The 17,488-nt window shown below is 37.7% G+C and overlaps 1 protein-coding gene across 1 annotated transcript in view; it reads right to left on the bottom strand.

The window, feature by feature from the left end:
- Positions 1–20: 20 nt before the first annotated feature.
- lrrc1 (leucine rich repeat containing 1) overlaps positions 21–17,488 on the bottom strand; it is a 21,865-nt gene continuing 4,397 nt past the window's right edge. Inside the window, exons 2-14 of the mRNA XM_032541379.1 lie at positions 14,040–14,157; positions 13,298–13,376; positions 11,457–11,546; positions 8,868–8,924; positions 8,608–8,671; positions 7,751–7,825; positions 7,153–7,297; positions 6,830–6,948; positions 5,565–5,648; positions 3,725–3,840; positions 2,875–3,047; positions 1,668–1,807; positions 21–1,111 (exon numbers count right to left, since the gene is read on the bottom strand). Of these exons, the coding sequence (XP_032397270.1) occupies positions 953–1,111; positions 1,668–1,807; positions 2,875–3,047; positions 3,725–3,840; positions 5,565–5,648; positions 6,830–6,948; positions 7,153–7,297; positions 7,751–7,825; positions 8,608–8,671; positions 8,868–8,924; positions 11,457–11,546; positions 13,298–13,376; positions 14,040–14,157 (1,419 nt within the window). The 3' untranslated portion in view covers positions 21–952. The remainder of the gene's footprint in view (positions 1,112–1,667; positions 1,808–2,874; positions 3,048–3,724; positions 3,841–5,564; positions 5,649–6,829; positions 6,949–7,152; positions 7,298–7,750; positions 7,826–8,607; positions 8,672–8,867; positions 8,925–11,456; positions 11,547–13,297; positions 13,377–14,039; positions 14,158–17,488) is intronic.

Genomic DNA, 17,488 nt, shown 5'->3' with positions numbered 1-17,488 from the left:
TTTTTTTAATTAAATATACAACTGTTTTTGGCATCTACTTGAAAAACATTGCAAAGCAGGGAAGCACAGCACATATAAATAAGACAGGATTGTTACTTCTGCATAATTACGTTGCAGATGAGTAATTAAAGATTGATGTGCAGTACATAAATCCAAACTTAATTAATTTATCAAATCTATTTTTTTCAAAAATAATAATAATAATAATAATAATAAAAATATGTCAAGATGTTTACAGACAAAAGGATTCAAGGCCATCCACTCACCCAATGACGAGTATATACAGTATACTGAATAAGACGTCAGTGACTGTTTTGTTCATTTCTTCGATTTCAAAAAAGAAAAATGTACCAAGTTTGTAAAAGAAGAAAAGAAGTTAAAAAAATCTGTAACTGATTAAGAAATGTGCTATACATTTTTATTTACATCTGAGCTGCCAAAAAGTATAAAAGTATCAATATTCACAAGAGACTGTACAATAATCCTTAATCAGTAGGTTCAAAAACTCCTGCTTTTATGTTTGCCCGAAATGTAAATAGTATCCACCCAGTGTTTTAAAATAGATATAGAACAAATATACATTTACGAAGATTTGACCATATTATAAAAAGACTTATAATAGTGCAACTATCTAATGTACTGTATGTTTTTAAAAAGAGGCATTTAAAAAAGTAACAAATCTTTAAATATCTTTTTAAAAAGGAGAATCTCTGTGCAGATTATTGCTGTGGACATTAATTATAAAGAGGAAGGCACAAAGGCCCTGGTAGACTGAGTCATACACATTTTACACAGGACTGGAGATGGAATAAGGTTACAGGCGTCCAAGGGGTTTAATCAGGAGGGGACGGCCACACCAGGGTTCGTAGGTAAAAGAAAAAAGGGGGTCTGCAGGGTTGTGCAGGACGACACAGCGAGACACAAGAGGTAAAAAAACATTTCAGAGGTAAAGTCACACAGACGTGGTCACTCTGTCTGCAGCGTTATTGACCTCATTTTTGTTGGAGTCCAGGCCTTTGGCAGTGTTCAGGTCATTGCGAATGTTCTCGGCTGCTTTCTTCATCGTCTTTAGCTCGCCGGGATGAGGCGTGGCCCGTCGAAGTAGTGTTCCCTGTGCGAAGGAAAAGAGGTTAAAGTTATTGGCGCATTCTATAGATCTGCAGCAAAAAGAGTAATTGTATACAGCGCATCTGTTGTAAGTGGTGAGCACAGAACCGATGAGTTAAAAGGACAGGATGGTTGAAGGCTACCTCATAACTGAGCACCATTGCTAAATGCAAATGTCTAGCATTTTTCTTGCAAGTAGAGAAATGTAACAGAGAAATGCTAATGCAAATAAGCATTTTTACAACAAGTTGACACAATTTGGATGTTGATCTAATTACAGTTACATTGTGGAGAAAAATAAATGTTTTTAGCCATGCTGGTGGCAGGGTTCTTTGACGATCCACCACTGTTGTCCAGACTGAAATATCTCAAAAACTCTTTTGTTTCAATTTTGTAAAGACATTTATGGTCCCCAGAAGATTAAGACCATGACTGTTGGTGATCCTTGTGACATTTCCTCTACCACCACCAGCGGCTTAAAATCAAAGTGAGATGTTGCCGATACCACCAACTTCTGGATGGATGGCTGTAAAATTTGCCCTCGAGCTTGCTTGTCTCACCTTGTCGTCATCCTCCTCCTCCTCCTCATCCAAAAAGTGAATGACACTGATCCTGTTCATGGCTTTGTTGTCCCATGTGTCATCTGCCATGTCATTCACCAGGCTCTCCAGTGCTCCACAGCGGGCAAGATTATCAGAGCCTGTGGTTTTTTAAAAGAGAAACACAATTTGTGTTACTGGAATCCATGCTCACGTCAAAATGCTCAGATAGAATTACAGTGCGCGCTGAAGTGAATACTTCAGCAGATTAAAATCAATATGGCCGTTATGATTGCTTCTCCTCTATCTGCCAACTCAAGAAATGAAAGTGGTCACGTAATCCAGCACTCATAAGAGAAAGCATGAAACTGCCAGATCATAGTTTCAAATCCCAGCTTAGTCACAGGCTTACAGCAACACAATCTTCCCTACCCCCAACCTTAGCTTCAGCCTCACTCGCCTGACCTCCGCCAGTCTTACATCTGCATGAATGAATACATTTTTGAGGGAGAAACAAACATCTTTTTTTAACAACAAAATACAGTGACAAGAAAGCAACAAACACTTTGCGGTTAATTCCCGACCGATTTAGGTGCAAGGCTGTGGATGACAGCAAACAAAAGAAAATACAATAAACTGTTGTATCAGGCAGAGATGGAGCCAGCCCTCAGCCGCGTCTCTATACCCAGTGGGCGAGCTTTTAATGGCAACAGGCCAGCTGCTGCTAAGCCTCTTTAGTGGTCCAATCGACCACATTTCTGAAAAACATAACCAAGGAGGGCCTCAAGGGACAGAAGAGGCCCTGATGTGTTATAGGCTGTGATTCCTTACAGGACCACATAATCAACAGATACTGCAGGGTAGGATCAGTGGGCGCAAAACTCACTGTGCTTCCCTGAGCAGATCATGTGATAATGTCAAAATTGCGGGGCACTAAATACTCAGAGACGATGCAAGAACTGATGAGGAATATTACTCAAATGTCACAGTGTTGGCACCAAGTCACCCCACTCTAGAAGAAGCCTGACACTTGAGGAGCACTGATCTATAAACAGATAGTACACATGCAAAGAAACACTGTTCATGACCACATAGTATACTGTCATTTTAGTCCGGTGTGAGAGAAAAAGTCTAGATACAGTCTACGCTTGTGATAAGTCAATGATTCATGAAGATTATTCAAACATTTTAGGATTATTTTATGCTTCTGCTCGATTAAAAACATTACCTTTATTGTCTGGTTCACATGGCTGTTGAGGCAGCAGTACGCAAGTGAGCACTTTCTCGCCTGAGTCAGGATCCTCGTCAGTCTGAAAGGTGAGGAGAGGCTGCGACTGGTTTTCTGACAACCATAAGGCCTTTAGTCGTAGCGTGGTCAGTGACATCGGTAAGTGGGTGAGCCTAAAAAACAAACAGGATGTAAATCACTGACTGGCTCATATCACGTAGGATCAAAGAAACCACAAGGTACCTGTAGGTTTTCAGCTGTTCAGACAATGTGGAGGAGGAAACAAACCACTCCCCAGTCACAGAGGTGAACATGTTTGTGTGTGACTAAAGCAGCAGACATTGCTGCAGCTTTATCTGAAGACAAAGCATGGACCAAAACAGGCAGTGACAGAGAAGAGAAGCCAAAACAAGCTCTGACTGGCGGTGAGTAATATGGTCAAAACCATCAAGATAATCTTTAGGCATCAGAAAGTAGAAAATGTGTATTTCATCAAGTATTAAATCAACTTTACAATGTTTTCACTCTGTTGTTATTACACACATTACACACAGGCCTGACTACACACACATGCTTAGTACCTATACATGCACTCAATGGAAAGGCGCCCCGAGCCTTGCTTAAGAGCACCTTGGCAGTACAGAGGAGGTGAACTGGCACCCCTCCAGCTACCAGTCCACCACTTTACTTTTGTCCGTATGGGGACTTAAACCAGCAACCCTCCGATTCCCAACCCAACTCCCACTGACAGAGCTACTGCTACCCCTTCTTCACTACAGTGATGGCTAATGGGGATCTATAATGAACAATAAACTTGATAAATACGATTTGTATGTGTTGTTGAACGTACCTATTTCCAGAGACGTCTAGCACGTGCAGTTCTGTGGCTTGCGACAGCTCTGACGGTATCCTGGTCAGTCTGTTTTCTCGTACACAGAAGACATTCAGTCCACTGCAGCCTCCGATCTAAGCAACAGAAGAGACAACACAACAAGGCTTCACGTCAGTCAGTGTACACATGTCCTGTGAAGAAAAAACATAGTATAGGCAGACACATAATTGTTTCAAAAAAGCTATGGAAATGCATGTGTGTATAAATATCTTTAACAAAGCCAGGACAAAAGAAACCGGAGTACATCTGCCAGCATATGAGCACTAAATGGCAGAGCAGTTAAATGTCAATGGGATGTGGCCACAGGACCTAAAATTAGGAACAATTAGGCCCTGCAGTCAGGCAAAGCAGAGACTTGATGGGCCAGCTGCTAGACTGCAGTTGTAATCCATTAATCTGCTCAGACACAGACATGAGCCGGATACAAGTATTGTTACAGAGATTCACCATTTTAAAAGCAGCAGGTTTAAGCTTATCATCTGCACAGCTTAATACGATAGGTGCTTATTGCATTCATAGTCATCAGCGCAAGGGACAAACAAATCACTAAAAACAAATCAAACACATTAAGTCTGCTTCTATGTACGCACGGACAAAATTCAACCAGGAAAAAGTGTTATGGGCAACTAATCCCCAATCAATAGAATCCATAAAACTGGGCCAATTGTCAAGTAGATCAGAAAAGCACAAATCAATACTTGGGCCATGGTTACACTGTGGTTGTTAAGAGATGTCATGCAATGGTGGTTTGAGAAAACAATGACGCCATCAATTCATTATCTAGGCCAACTGTTATTTTTTCTCCAAACACTGAGGTCTTTGCCTCATTAAGACACAGGGGCATTGTACAACGTCTGAAGAGGAACCCTTTCAGATGAAGCTTTAAGCCAGGCAGACCTTCACTTAAACAGACAAGGGGTTAGAAAAGAATGTCACATACAAACACAATGGAGACACTCAGACAGAGCTGAACTAACCAGAGTACTGGGCAGTAAACGTGAAATGAGAGAGCTCAACAAGCAAGAGCATTGTTGATCCACGCGTGAATGAACTTTAGACAGTTTGAGCCAATTGCAAGTCACAGCAGTTTCAGACCATTCATTCAGATGTACAGTTCAAATCTAAACTGTGCCACCTTAGACCCGAAGATGTAGAGCTTGTCCATGTGTACCATCTACATCTATCTATCGTCTGCAATGTTAACACTATGCACCACCTGCAGTCAGAGTTTATAACTTTTACTTTTTAAGTAATTCTGTTTAATTTATGGATTTGTACTGTATACATGACAAGATGGTGCGTCTCAAGCAGGCCCCGAGGAAGTGCACCAGCTTTAAAGCAAACTGAACATAGTGGCCAAATAGTGGCAATGCAACTCCAAAAGACTTATACTTATAGACGTACATGGCGAAAGATACGTCTTTAAGTCAGTGGCTAAATTACTCATTTCACTATCAGAATTTGATCCATTCGGTCCTATACATTTGGAAAGTCTAGAAGAGCTGCATGATTATATAATTTAATCATCATTCAAGTTAGTGGAGCGCCAAACCGGAAGTAGCCGCTCAGTCGACAGAGGTCTCTAGTGGGCCGCACAGTGGGGAAGCAGTGCTGATCAGACGGGTCATTTTTGGCTCCATGAAGGCTTCAGGCACCACTGAGCAACTTTCATAGGAATAAACGGGGCTCCGCCCTCAAACCTTGTATCCAGTTTTTATTATACAACTATGGTCTCAAGGGGTTTATCCTCAAACTAGATTTAAAATAAATGACGTTGGTTGATATGTGAAAAGCTTACCTCCTTAGGTAGTGACGTTAGCTGGTTTCTGTCACAGTTGAAGTTGGAAAGTCGCTTTAATTTCCCAACACTCCTAGGCAAACTCTGTAATAAATTAAAACAATTAGACAGAACATAAGGAGTTTTTTAAATAATCTGGAAGCTTAATTACATCACAAGAGTATTTCCTTATCTCATTTGTCTCTCTTTCTTTGCATTCTTTACAACAAATTATTAAACTGTTTTTGATCAATTTGTCAATTTATCAAAAGGAAAACATAGACAACAAAATCATCATGTGTCACCAATACAGTGACAAATAGAGAAATATTCTTCTCACACAGTCCATTCATTTATCACACAGAAAAACAGACAGATTGTTAAGAGCGGCCATGTATGAATCCCTGAATGTGGCTTTTAATCTCTGTTCCACTCTATGACAACAACTCAATGTATTCCAGATGTCAGTGTTTAAATATGAGGCTTTGCGAATGTTTTAAAAAAGTTCAAAAACAAAGATCAGCAAAAAAATTTAAAAAAATAAAAGGCAGCTTATGGTATGCTTTTTGGGCTATTGCATGTTAGGGCTAACTAACTTTTTCTACACTAGGCCTGCACGATTCGGGGAAAAATATGAATCACGATTTTTTTTAGCTTAGAATTGATATCACAATTCTCTGTCACGACACAAATGCAATGTTTATTGCACACATGAATCATGAAAAAAACAAAACAAACTGGCAGTACCAAACTGTTTTTTTTTGGCACCTATAGCACATTGCGCATCACCACAAGCCTGCAAACATAGAGGCTCCAATGAAGAGAAGGGAGAGCAGTGCAACGCTTGGGAGTTTTATCCAGTCTATGTTTAAAACTCACAGAAGAAAGTAGTAGCGTTTGTGATGCAGTCAGCTCGTAAAATAAATAAAATAAATTAATAAAAATGAGAATCAAACTCATTTAAAAATTACAAATTAAATAAAATTCAATAAAAGTTATTTCAAAATTAAATCGGGGTGAGACAGGGTGAATGGAGATCGCCATTTTGTAACGATTAATCGTGCAGGCCTAACCTACACAATTTATAACAAGTTGATGTCATCTGTAAGGAGGAAGGAACCTTTATCCTTTACTTATACCAAAACCATTATGTGATGTGCTTCTGCGGTCATTGACTGTGGTATGCAATATCTACATAGAAACAGCTAATCAAAATGAACTATATAGGTACTAATCCCATTGTTTTCTTTCAATTTTAAAAGACAGTAATACAGTTGCAAACACACCTGTAGCTGGTTCTCTGTCAGCACAAGTTCAGTGAGGCTTTCACAGTTACCAATGCTCTCTGGAAGATAAGTTAGCCTATTCTGATCAGCTTTCAATATAGAAAGTTTCCTTAGTTTTCCTGTGAAGAAAGACAATATATATGTATATATCAATAAATATAAACCTTGTTCAGACATTGATTAGCAGACAGATGAAACAGTTACTGTGATACTGTGGAAAATGTATGCTGCCATCTTGTAAACGTATGTGAAAACATACCAGACACAAGTTCACAAGAGTCATAATCATGCTAATAAAGAGCTTGGAGGATTTACATGCTTACCAATGCTTTCTGGTAGAGCATCAATGAGGTTCTGAGACACCAGCAGGTCACTGAGTGACACCAGGCCACCTAACTCCTCTGGAAGTCGTTCCATCTTATTTTCTGATACATCCAGACACAACAGGCTTTTCATACTGCCCACCTCCTAAAGTTCAGAGCAGAGACTTGTTGTGAGTAAAGTTACAATAACAGTGCAGCAAATACAAGCTAGGAAAGCAGAGAAGAATAACTGTTGTTTATGCATTTAACCTTAGAACTTGCTCCACAACATAGTACATTTGTGACCACTCTGATAATGTAAACATGTCTTTATACAGTGCAATTGAAATGAATCCCTGCACCACATCTATGTTCAGGACACATTTGTGCATTTCAGGTTTTGGCCAACAAGATTTCTCTTGGGGTAAATAAGAGGATTGTTCTTGCTCAAAATTGGATTTTCGCATTGTATTTGAAGATTTATTTAGGTGTGTCGCTCAAAGCCCTATATGTCTTGCTGCACACAGCAATTAAAATAACTGTATGAAATGGTGGTACTCCATTTAATACAGAGACAATAACATATTCTAGAATACAAGAAACAGATTAATTAGCTTACTGAGGGGATTTCGACCAACTGGTTTCCATCAAGCCACAAGTCCTTTAAGCTGACAAGACAGCCTATTGACTCTGGCTATGTGGGAGGAAAACATGTAGGGATGGAAAGAGTAAGAGCCAGAAGAGAAAGAGACAACAAAGCAGAAAAATACAATGTAAGTGATTCTGATGTTATGATAGTTTTCCTTTCATTCAAATTTCAAACATAATGCCACACATCAATTTGCAGACCACTGGAAACATGAGCACTAAAAGTCAATCATTTAATGAAAATAAGGTTCCACAATGCTCCCATACACTTTATTCTTTACCCCCAAGAATTGGAGGCTGCACTGCTTTTTTTCAAAAGGGCATTTTATCATGGTTACTATAAATGTGTCAAAGTCAATTCAAAGATTACAATTTAAATGTATGAAATGGTATATGAAATACATAATGTGTTAGGCATTTCTCTACTATATTTATTTAAAGTGTCAACAGTAAAACAGTAAAGTTTTAGAACTGTACCAAATATTAATTATCAAAACTGAGAGAAAAAAAATGTCAGATAACATTCAACACTGTAAATAATTGAGTTAAAAGCACAAAAGATATTTAAAATACAACACATAAAGAGCCATCAGAGTCCAACTGCTCACATAAGATTACAACTTAAAACCTAAGCGCAAAACAGATGGCCATCCTCCTTTTCAGGGTGATGAGAGGTGAAAGCTGTTCTCGAGGGATGCTAATCTACTTGGGTGTGACAAGAAGAAAATAAGAGAAAAAAAAAAAAAAGTTTCTTTCTGTTCCTTTGGTGAGCCATGTGGCATTCTTCCGAGTATACATTTCCCACTAGCATACAGATAAAACACTTACCAAACTGTATAGTTCATTATTTCCTAGGTCGAGCTCTTCAAGTCTATGAAGCATAGATAGTGACCTGTGGTTGACACATGGAAGGGAAGTTCCAATAAAAATAGTAAAAATTAAAATGCAGACTTTCTTCATGTAATATCATTTTTTAACCTCTGTTAATAAGGTAACAGAGTATTGCTCCCATTCACATTTAAGAAAACACAGCCTCTCTTACAACAATATATATCCGTATAAGACAGTGCAGTTGGTTGACTACTTACTCTGGTAGGAATGTAAGCAGATTTTCCCTGAGTTCTAGTGATACCAAATTGGAAAGGCTGCAATGACAATGGCAAACAGATGATTATACGTTTCTGAAAATGCCACAAACTGTAGTTTCTATATAACTTCTACTTGTATCTCCACAACACAGATAATTATTATACATGATGCTCTGAGTATTTCTAAAATAAAGAGGTACAAATGGTTGTAAAATCTGTCCTTGCAATCAGATAGCTGAGGACAGGAAGTATTTTGGAGGCGTGTCAGTCTTATCAGGGCTATAAAATTGCAGTAGCATAAACAACTACTGCATACTTTAAATGAAGAGTAAAATGTCTCCATGGCTGTCATAAAGCAAAGTACATGGTTAGTGGCAATGCTGCTCTTGTACGCCTCAGTACTGTACATGTACCCAATTACTGAAGGATTTAATGACAACAGGCAACTAGTGCAGTTCAAAGTCCATCTGGTTGATCGGACTAAATTATTCAGCCTTGTGTAGTCTTAGAGACGGACAGAGGAGTCAACAAGAAGCCTTTCCGTTCATAATGGAAGCACATAAATGTTTGACTGAGTTAAATGGATTAACATAATCTACTAGGTATGTGAAATACAACGGCTACTTTTCCTTCATCTTGTGTTTTTCATTCACCACAGCAGACTGCTGGGCCGCTAACTGTCAGAAAACATTCCCATCGCAGGAGATAAACCCCTGGTGACATTTAACCCCTTGACCATTAATCAGATCCACTTCTAAAAACCCACACTATGGTCTTCATTACCTTCTACCCTTGACAGAGAGCAGGCCTTAGGTCACTGCATTACGTAAGATAGATATGGGACATACTATGTTGGGCACATGCCGTACCAGGTGTTAGGAGATCTCTTGAACTGCTGGTAGGAAAACTGTGTATGTCATAAAGGTAATCCTAAGAGACTGTGTGCAAAATAAGTAATATAAACAGATTTCAATCACTGTTCAGTTTGTTGTTGTTGGCATGGTAAAAAAAGTAGATTTCTAAAAGAATAAGATAGAAATATAAGGAAGGAAAAGCATTGAAATACATTGTGTTGATCAAAAACATTGTTGCTAGGTAGCACATGGCTTGCAAGAAGACCACAAATCAGAAGTATTATTTAGGACATTTCCAACATTTCAGTTTAAAGCAAGCACACATTTTAATCACCGCTGACTTTAGTTTTGTTTTTGCCTGCCATGCATCATCCCTTAGAGGTTAAGCAGTGATCCTTAATTTATGACACCATGGCAAGCCAAGACAAATCTCTGTTTAGTTTAGCTCCAACGGTTTCAGCAGTTATCTAATGGTTAAAATATGCCATCCAGAACACTGCCAATAATTATTTAAAAAGCACTACGGGTAACATCAGCACAAGCTTTAGTGCTTTATGTGTTTAAGGAAGGAAAGTGTCTGACTTTCTCAAAAGTTACATCCCAGTACCTTTTAAATCAGTCAAATGCCAGGATATCATTAACATTTCTAACTAAATGTAACTGAATTTAATTCAGTTTTCCTTGAACTCCAGACTTCTACTAAAAATGTCCCTTGTGGCAATTTGAGCTAAAAGCACATAGTTCTGTTATTAAATCCAATTATAACTAAACTCAAACAACAAGGAAGACCTCATAAGAATAAGAATGTTGGCCAGAAATGCTTTTTCACTGCAGCAGATTATATGCCATCTCGCAGCAAGCCTTTTGCCCTTTCATGAACAAAAACAATGCAGCTAAGGAGTAGACACTGACTGATGTGTCTCTGACGAGTAATGTGGTTGGTATGTTTCTCTTCCACACAGCCATACTTTAGAAGAAATTTTTTCGAAAGGGGAAAAGGCAGACAGTGCAAGCACTTTGAAAATGTTGTCGATCATGCTTAGTTATTTGGTTGAGCAAATATGTATGGTGGCCGACAGGGGCAAACTAACTGCAGCTTTATGAAACACACAATTCCCGAAAACAAATGCCACAAAAACGCTGCATCCAGTTTACACAAAATCTCCAGGCCTTTAGGGGGAGAATTAAGTGGAACAGATTGATTTTCTATCCCACAGGGAGCGAGCACTCTGTCTATTTATTACCACGGGTTCATAGACACGTCTCTGCTGATTGGGTATCACCTGTGACCTGAGCCAATAAACAAGAGACACACCCACCAAACAAGAGAACACATATCTCAAATCATGATCTTAAAGCAGTTCTCTCTCTCTCTCTCTCTACTTACTGAAGATGTTTTCTCAACTTGCTTGTGTTTTGTTTATTTGTATGAGTGTCATTAAGTTGCACTGTTTTTGCCCCTGTCAGCCACCGTAAATATGTACTTTTAAAACAACTGGAATGGTTTATTGAAGTTAATAATGTAGAGGTGAAATGAATGGCTATCCTGGCAAGACCACAAATGCTAAAGCAAAGTGCGATTTAGGAAAGTGCAGAAAGAGACAGGTGGAAAGTTACATGACAAAAAAGTCCCTTGACATCATCATTACATAAATCACTATATGCAGCTGTTGTTTTACAGACAAAGGCAAGATACATTTGAAAGCAAATATGATGAAACGGTGCATTGACTTACTTCCCAATGTTATCTGGAAGAACTTGCAATGAAATATCATTGATGGAAAGGCATGTAAGATTCCGTAGCTCTGGAAAGCTTTCTGGTAACCTGAAAAAAATAAAAGGCCACAATTTAAGATTCCGGTGGAAAAGGAGTGCACAGAGTATTATTTAATAAAAATGCTTAACATTATTTACAAGTATTATTGAGACTGTACTGTAAGTAATGAAGCAAGAGTTCACCACAAAGGAGTCATAAACTCTTTAAGTTGATAATGGTTATCTGCGCTTGTTGCTATTCATCTTTGCCATCTGCCCTGCCCTTTTCTATGCTTTACATAAAATATAATGGTTTTAAATTTTATATGATCAAAAAGGGAACAAATTGGGTCAAAATATTCCTGTCAGGCTGTGATTACACAGTATATATTGTTAAATGCCCCTGAACATGTTATTAGCAATGGTTTACTGCTACACAAACAGTCCATGATAATAGCAGTGTGTAGAACAAGGAAATAAAAGTCACCGTGCTCAGGTCTCCTGAAAAAAGGATACGTGCCCATACTTTCATTTTCTAAATGGACTCATTATCTGCTTGATCAAGACAACTGGTATACTTTTTTGTCAGGTTTTTGGGGTTGGCTAGATGGGTTTTCTTGGATGCTAGCTGTGGTTACACTTTGATCACAAAGGAGTGCTTCTCCATTTTCCGTGGTAGCCGTAAGTAATTGTCTTTGAGCATCCTACATACATTTGAACAGGTCAGACAAAAAAGGCAACTTCTGCTCTGGTATTACTCTTCAAAATCCTTATTTGGAATAATGCAAGCTAGAGATCCTTTTGAATAACATTACTATACAAAGCCTTGAAATCAGACAATTATTGTATATTTTCTTAAGCAAGCTATCGTCAGCTTTTGCACAAAAGATTTTTTAAACTAGACCCTGCCATCAATCCTCAGAAGACAGGTCCTTTAATGACAAAGCCAATACAGACAACTAAATCATATATATTCATATTTTCTGATGCTGTCAAAACAACATCATGACTATATTTTTAATTATGATAAGTTAAATAAAATGCTTATTTTTTATTTTAATGTATTATGTGAATATACTTATAATTTATACAGAAATAAAATAAAAAGCCTTAAATACTCCCTTTAATTCATGATTGACAACAATGTGACATTGCATTCCTGCTAAGCCAGCGTCGCAACTAGACCTTTACTATCATACTGTTAAAATAGAACTGATGAAGAGCAGAAAAGTTGGTTACTACTGTGGAAAAAGTGTGTGTGTGTGTGTGTGTGTGTGTGTGTGTGTGTGTGTGTGTGTGTGTGTGTGTGTGTGTGTGTGTGTGTGTGTGTGTGTGTGTGTGTGTGTGTGTGTGTGTGTGTGCGCGCGTGTGTGTGTGTGTACTTTAAAATTATTGAACACCAAAGCTTTTGTAATATTATTCATTGTACCCCCCTAAACTATATACTGCAAAGCAATGTGGTTTTGTACCTGCTGAGGTGCAAATTAGATTTAGTCTCACCCAAACAATATAATGCATAATCTGCAATCTGTCACGGAGAGTGTGTGAATGCCCATAACAGCAGTGGATCTTAAAACACACACAATGCAGACGGTGGAATAAAATGTCCTCTACACAAGAATGCATCTTTTTATTATTTGTTAAAGATGTTCTCTCTGCTTTTTCTATCCCAAACGTCTTTATCTGGATAAATGGGCCTGTTTAAATGAAATGTATGGTTTTAGCAATGTTACAAACTCAGACAGCTGAATATGTTAGAAGAGACCAACATTAAGTAAGTATTAAATAGGACTGATATGTAGTCATAATCAGGAGGATTACCTTGTTAATGGATTTCCACTGAAATCTGCCACTTGGAGGGCTTTGCAGTATGAAATGCTGTCTGGAATTTCCATAATGTCTGAATAAGAGAAAATGCACTGGTTACAATACTCCTTATTAAAAAATAAATATATGATACAGCAGTAGTTAAATAATAAATGTCAAGATAATAATTTAAGTGCAAGCAATAAACAACAAAAATGGTATTCAGAGGTGAATCTACTGTACAATAAACCTGTTTTTTTATTAAATATTTATGTTCCCCGTGTCTAACTCTTAATTAAAATGCATTCAATTCTGACCACACAAAAAACAAAAACCCACTTCCACTTAATTAGAGCTCAACACAAACAGCTCTGTGTGTTAAATGTCTGTTTGTGCTTTCTTTTAACTTCTGATGGTTTCGCTCTTCAGCCACAACTGTGAGCAGCCTGCTCTGTTGTAAGAGAAACCTCACCAGCGTATCTAAAGGAATATTTTTGGGTCTATATAAATGACTTAGGAGATTCGAGCTTAATGCAAGCCATGCTTTATTTTTATGCATGTTTGTTGCATCAGCTTCACTTATGACGAGTAAATCTGTCAATGTGATTCATTTGCTGAAATTAGCGCTGTCTTGCTTAATTGTAAACATATTCTTGCAGAACAATACACAGAAACAGAGTTATGAAATGTAACATGTGCTATAATATTCTTGTTTACTTTTTCGCTTCTTTGGCATATCAGTGTTTGCCCTTCTTACCATTTCGAGAGACGTCCAGTTCTACCAACTGCATGAAGTTGGCTATTTCTGGTGGAAGTCTCTGGATCTCGTTGTCACTCAGGCCAAGTTTTCTTAGTTTCACCAGCTGGAAAAATGGCTAAAAAGGTAAAAAGAAATGCATATTTAGGAAAAAGTTTTAAATGTTATCACATTTTAGGAATGCTCTTTGACAGTTGAAATATAATGATTGTATAACATTATACCCTCTATGTTATGATAACTGAATGGCTGCTCTTAACAGCCAAAACTGTATGATTTTTCCTAAATAATATTTTGACATGAATGGATATTTTGACAGGAAGAGAGGGGGTTAAATAGCAAACATGTCAAATGGTCTATTGACAAAACACCTCCACTTTTAATGATAAGCCATTTGTAAAGAAATAGAATTGGCAGGACAAGTGTCCTCATTGGAGATATTTAGATATTCAACATGTTTTACCATGGATGTCTTACAGCAGGTTTTTACTTTTTATCTCCCAGTTAAAAGTCTGTGTCTCCTACAGACCCTTCTCCTCTCTACTCTGCTTTTCTGACACTATCAGACTGAATGTCAAGCCTCAGATACAATTCATAAAATTGTTTGGAGAGGTCATGGTCACAGGTCACAGGCTGCAACTTAGAAGTACAGAGATCTGTCTCTATTGTCAACTTATAGGAAAAAAATATCCAGTTGGCACACTTATTTATCGGAAAAAGCAATTATCACAAGCATATACTTGACGCCCAGAACAAGAGCAGGCAGAACCTTGCCTGTGTAGTGGTAACGCAGGTAGCTGACAATACTGCTTCAGGTTACCTGAATGTTTTTGCAGGAACAGAGAACCAGACTCATGAATTTGCCCTCTGGCCTTTGTATTTTCCCTGCTATTGCTAGTTACAAGGAAGCTTGCCATGAGAGTTAATCCATGAATGCAGTTACTAAATACTTATATTAATCATCAATCTTTTTTTTGATCTGATATTATGATTATGATTCGATTTTCAATTTATTTGTAGCTACATACTCCACCTTCTACAATCATGTTAAAAAAAATAGGACATTACTGTAAACAATGTGTGAAATGTAACATTATTCTTGGATTTGTCTTATGAAAAAACAGTAAATATAATAATGACTAGAGAAATAAAGTCTAGGTCTTCACGATTGGTTAATCAAATTCTTTCAAACCGTGATTTCGATTTGAAAAAGATTCATTATTCAGCCCTATCCAGTATGTAGCAAACACATATTTTTGCCTAAATGTGGTTAATTAAACAACTTTGTTCTCCATTCTTGTGCACAAGCCTATTGCACAAGGAATGCAGAAGCGTAACACAATGGCTGTGTATTCCAAGCAGACAGGTTGATTAAGTTGCATGTTTCTACCTTTCTATAACTTTGATACTCTTTTATGCTGTAAAATTGTGATACCGTTGGAATCTATTTTAACCAACATGAATTCAAACTGCGACAGCTTTTTACAACCACTTAAAGTGTGTTAGGTGGCGTCTGGCGGGAACACTTATTTGGTTTATTTTAAAAGACAATAGGAGACCAGTGTTCCCCTTTGATTCCCCATTATATTAGCTTACTGTCATGGAGGTGTATGCTCCGGTTCACGTAATGTGTTTTGTAAAACTTTTCTTTACTGAAGCTCTTATAAAAAAGGTTTAAAAATAAAAAAAATGAGCCTCACTTTTCTACCTGCCTTACCAACATCTGATTAATTCTTAGTGAGTGTGTCTCTTCCGATCATATTTAACCCTACCGCCCTCAAACTACAACACCCAGTGTTGTAGTTTGAATGTTAAATGTAGGTCAGGACAAAAAAATGATAAAAAGCTATTATCACCTGCAACTCGGTGTGAATGCAATGTGTAAAATGTGTCTGCATGTTTTGAAAATAAGACTTCATGATTAGGCTGGTCATTATCTGTAGACCATGTCCAGATACAGATCCCATTTTAATAATGGGTGCACAATAAATAGAGCTCAAGAGCTCAAGAGTCCAAAAGTCAAACTCCACCCAATTACAAAATGCACGTCTTAAGTTCTTAAGACAGTTCAGACAGTCTCTAATCCATCATCAACAAACCTGAGCTCTAACAAGTAATGACTGCTTGTCTGAGCTTTGCATCCTAACCACCTAATTTCACTTTTACATTTCACTTACTCACAAAACATACAGGGTGCAGTTGGACTTCCAATCTCACAGCTCAAAACTGCGTCTCTTGGTGGTACCATCAAGGGAATCTTGACTTGTACAAACTTGTTCATTTCCAGAAAACTAACCTGAATTGCGGCATGAAAATGCAGTATCAAGGTTTATTATACCCTTGTGTTTACTACTCTCAGGCTTCCTACTAAAACGATGCCACTCCTTTTTGACATAACAATCAGAGCCGGAAGCAAAGGTACTCCGAATCCTTTAAGAATTCAAAACTTTAAGCTCAAGTCAAAATAAACACAGATTCATTTGAATGATTTTGTCCAACTCTTATTTTCTTGATAACAATAAAGACAATCAGAGGAGTAACTAAAAGAGCAGTGCATTTATTCAGTATTTGTCTAGTCGCATGTTTGCATTAGCATACTGACATAAAACCTGTTCTCCTTGGTGTCAATCAGCGCCACGCCCCAAACAATCACCCATGTGTGACAGACAAAAACCAAAACAGGCTGAGTCAAGCATACATTAACCCGAGTCAATGTTTGAATCTTCAGTTTCACCTTCAGCACTGAAGGTGGTTTGTGGGAAGTGAGTACATGAATTAATGCACTTCAAGATATCAACAAAAGCCCTTAATATATTCATACTAAACAACAAGTTTAGTAACAAAATTCTTACATAACCTAAACAAAATGTTAGAAAAAGCAGCATTAAAAAGCAACAGTTTTGTTGCCAGGCCACTACCCTACAGACATTTAGACTTAAGTAAAAGACATGACATGCTTAGTGGAGTCTAAGGTTACATGGTGATATGCATACAGTATTACGTACCACAGCATAGGCCAGAGTTAAAACTGTCTAAACCACAGCCATGTGCGGAAACTCAACAACTGTGCTTCCTTGTTGACAGTTCATTCTTTGCAAGAACATGTTCTTGTATTGTAGATCTCAGGAGAGTTAGTAAGTCATTCATAATATCACTTGATTTAGCACTTCACATATGTTAAAAGCCCCGCAGCTTCCTGGCTCAAAGTGGCTTCTTCTCTCTATCTCTGTGTGTCATTTTTGAAAGGCCTCAATGGTCCCCAAAAAGCAGCTCATGCCTGAACATGGTTATTGTTTTGTCCAACTAATTTAAGATTATTTTGCATTTTTTTGCTTTAAAAAAAGACAATGAATTAACAAAACTGCTGCCAAGTAATTGTCTACGGGTTGACTAACTGATTAAATGACTACTTGTTTCATCTATAGCCTGAACACATTTTTGATGTTGGA

Source organism: Etheostoma spectabile, chromosome 17 (genome assembly GCF_008692095.1).
Source record: "Etheostoma spectabile isolate EspeVRDwgs_2016 chromosome 17, UIUC_Espe_1.0, whole genome shotgun sequence".
NCBI lineage: Eukaryota > Metazoa > Chordata > Actinopteri > Perciformes > Percidae > Etheostoma > Etheostoma spectabile.
This window is presented reverse-complemented; position numbering and strand designations above follow the sequence as displayed.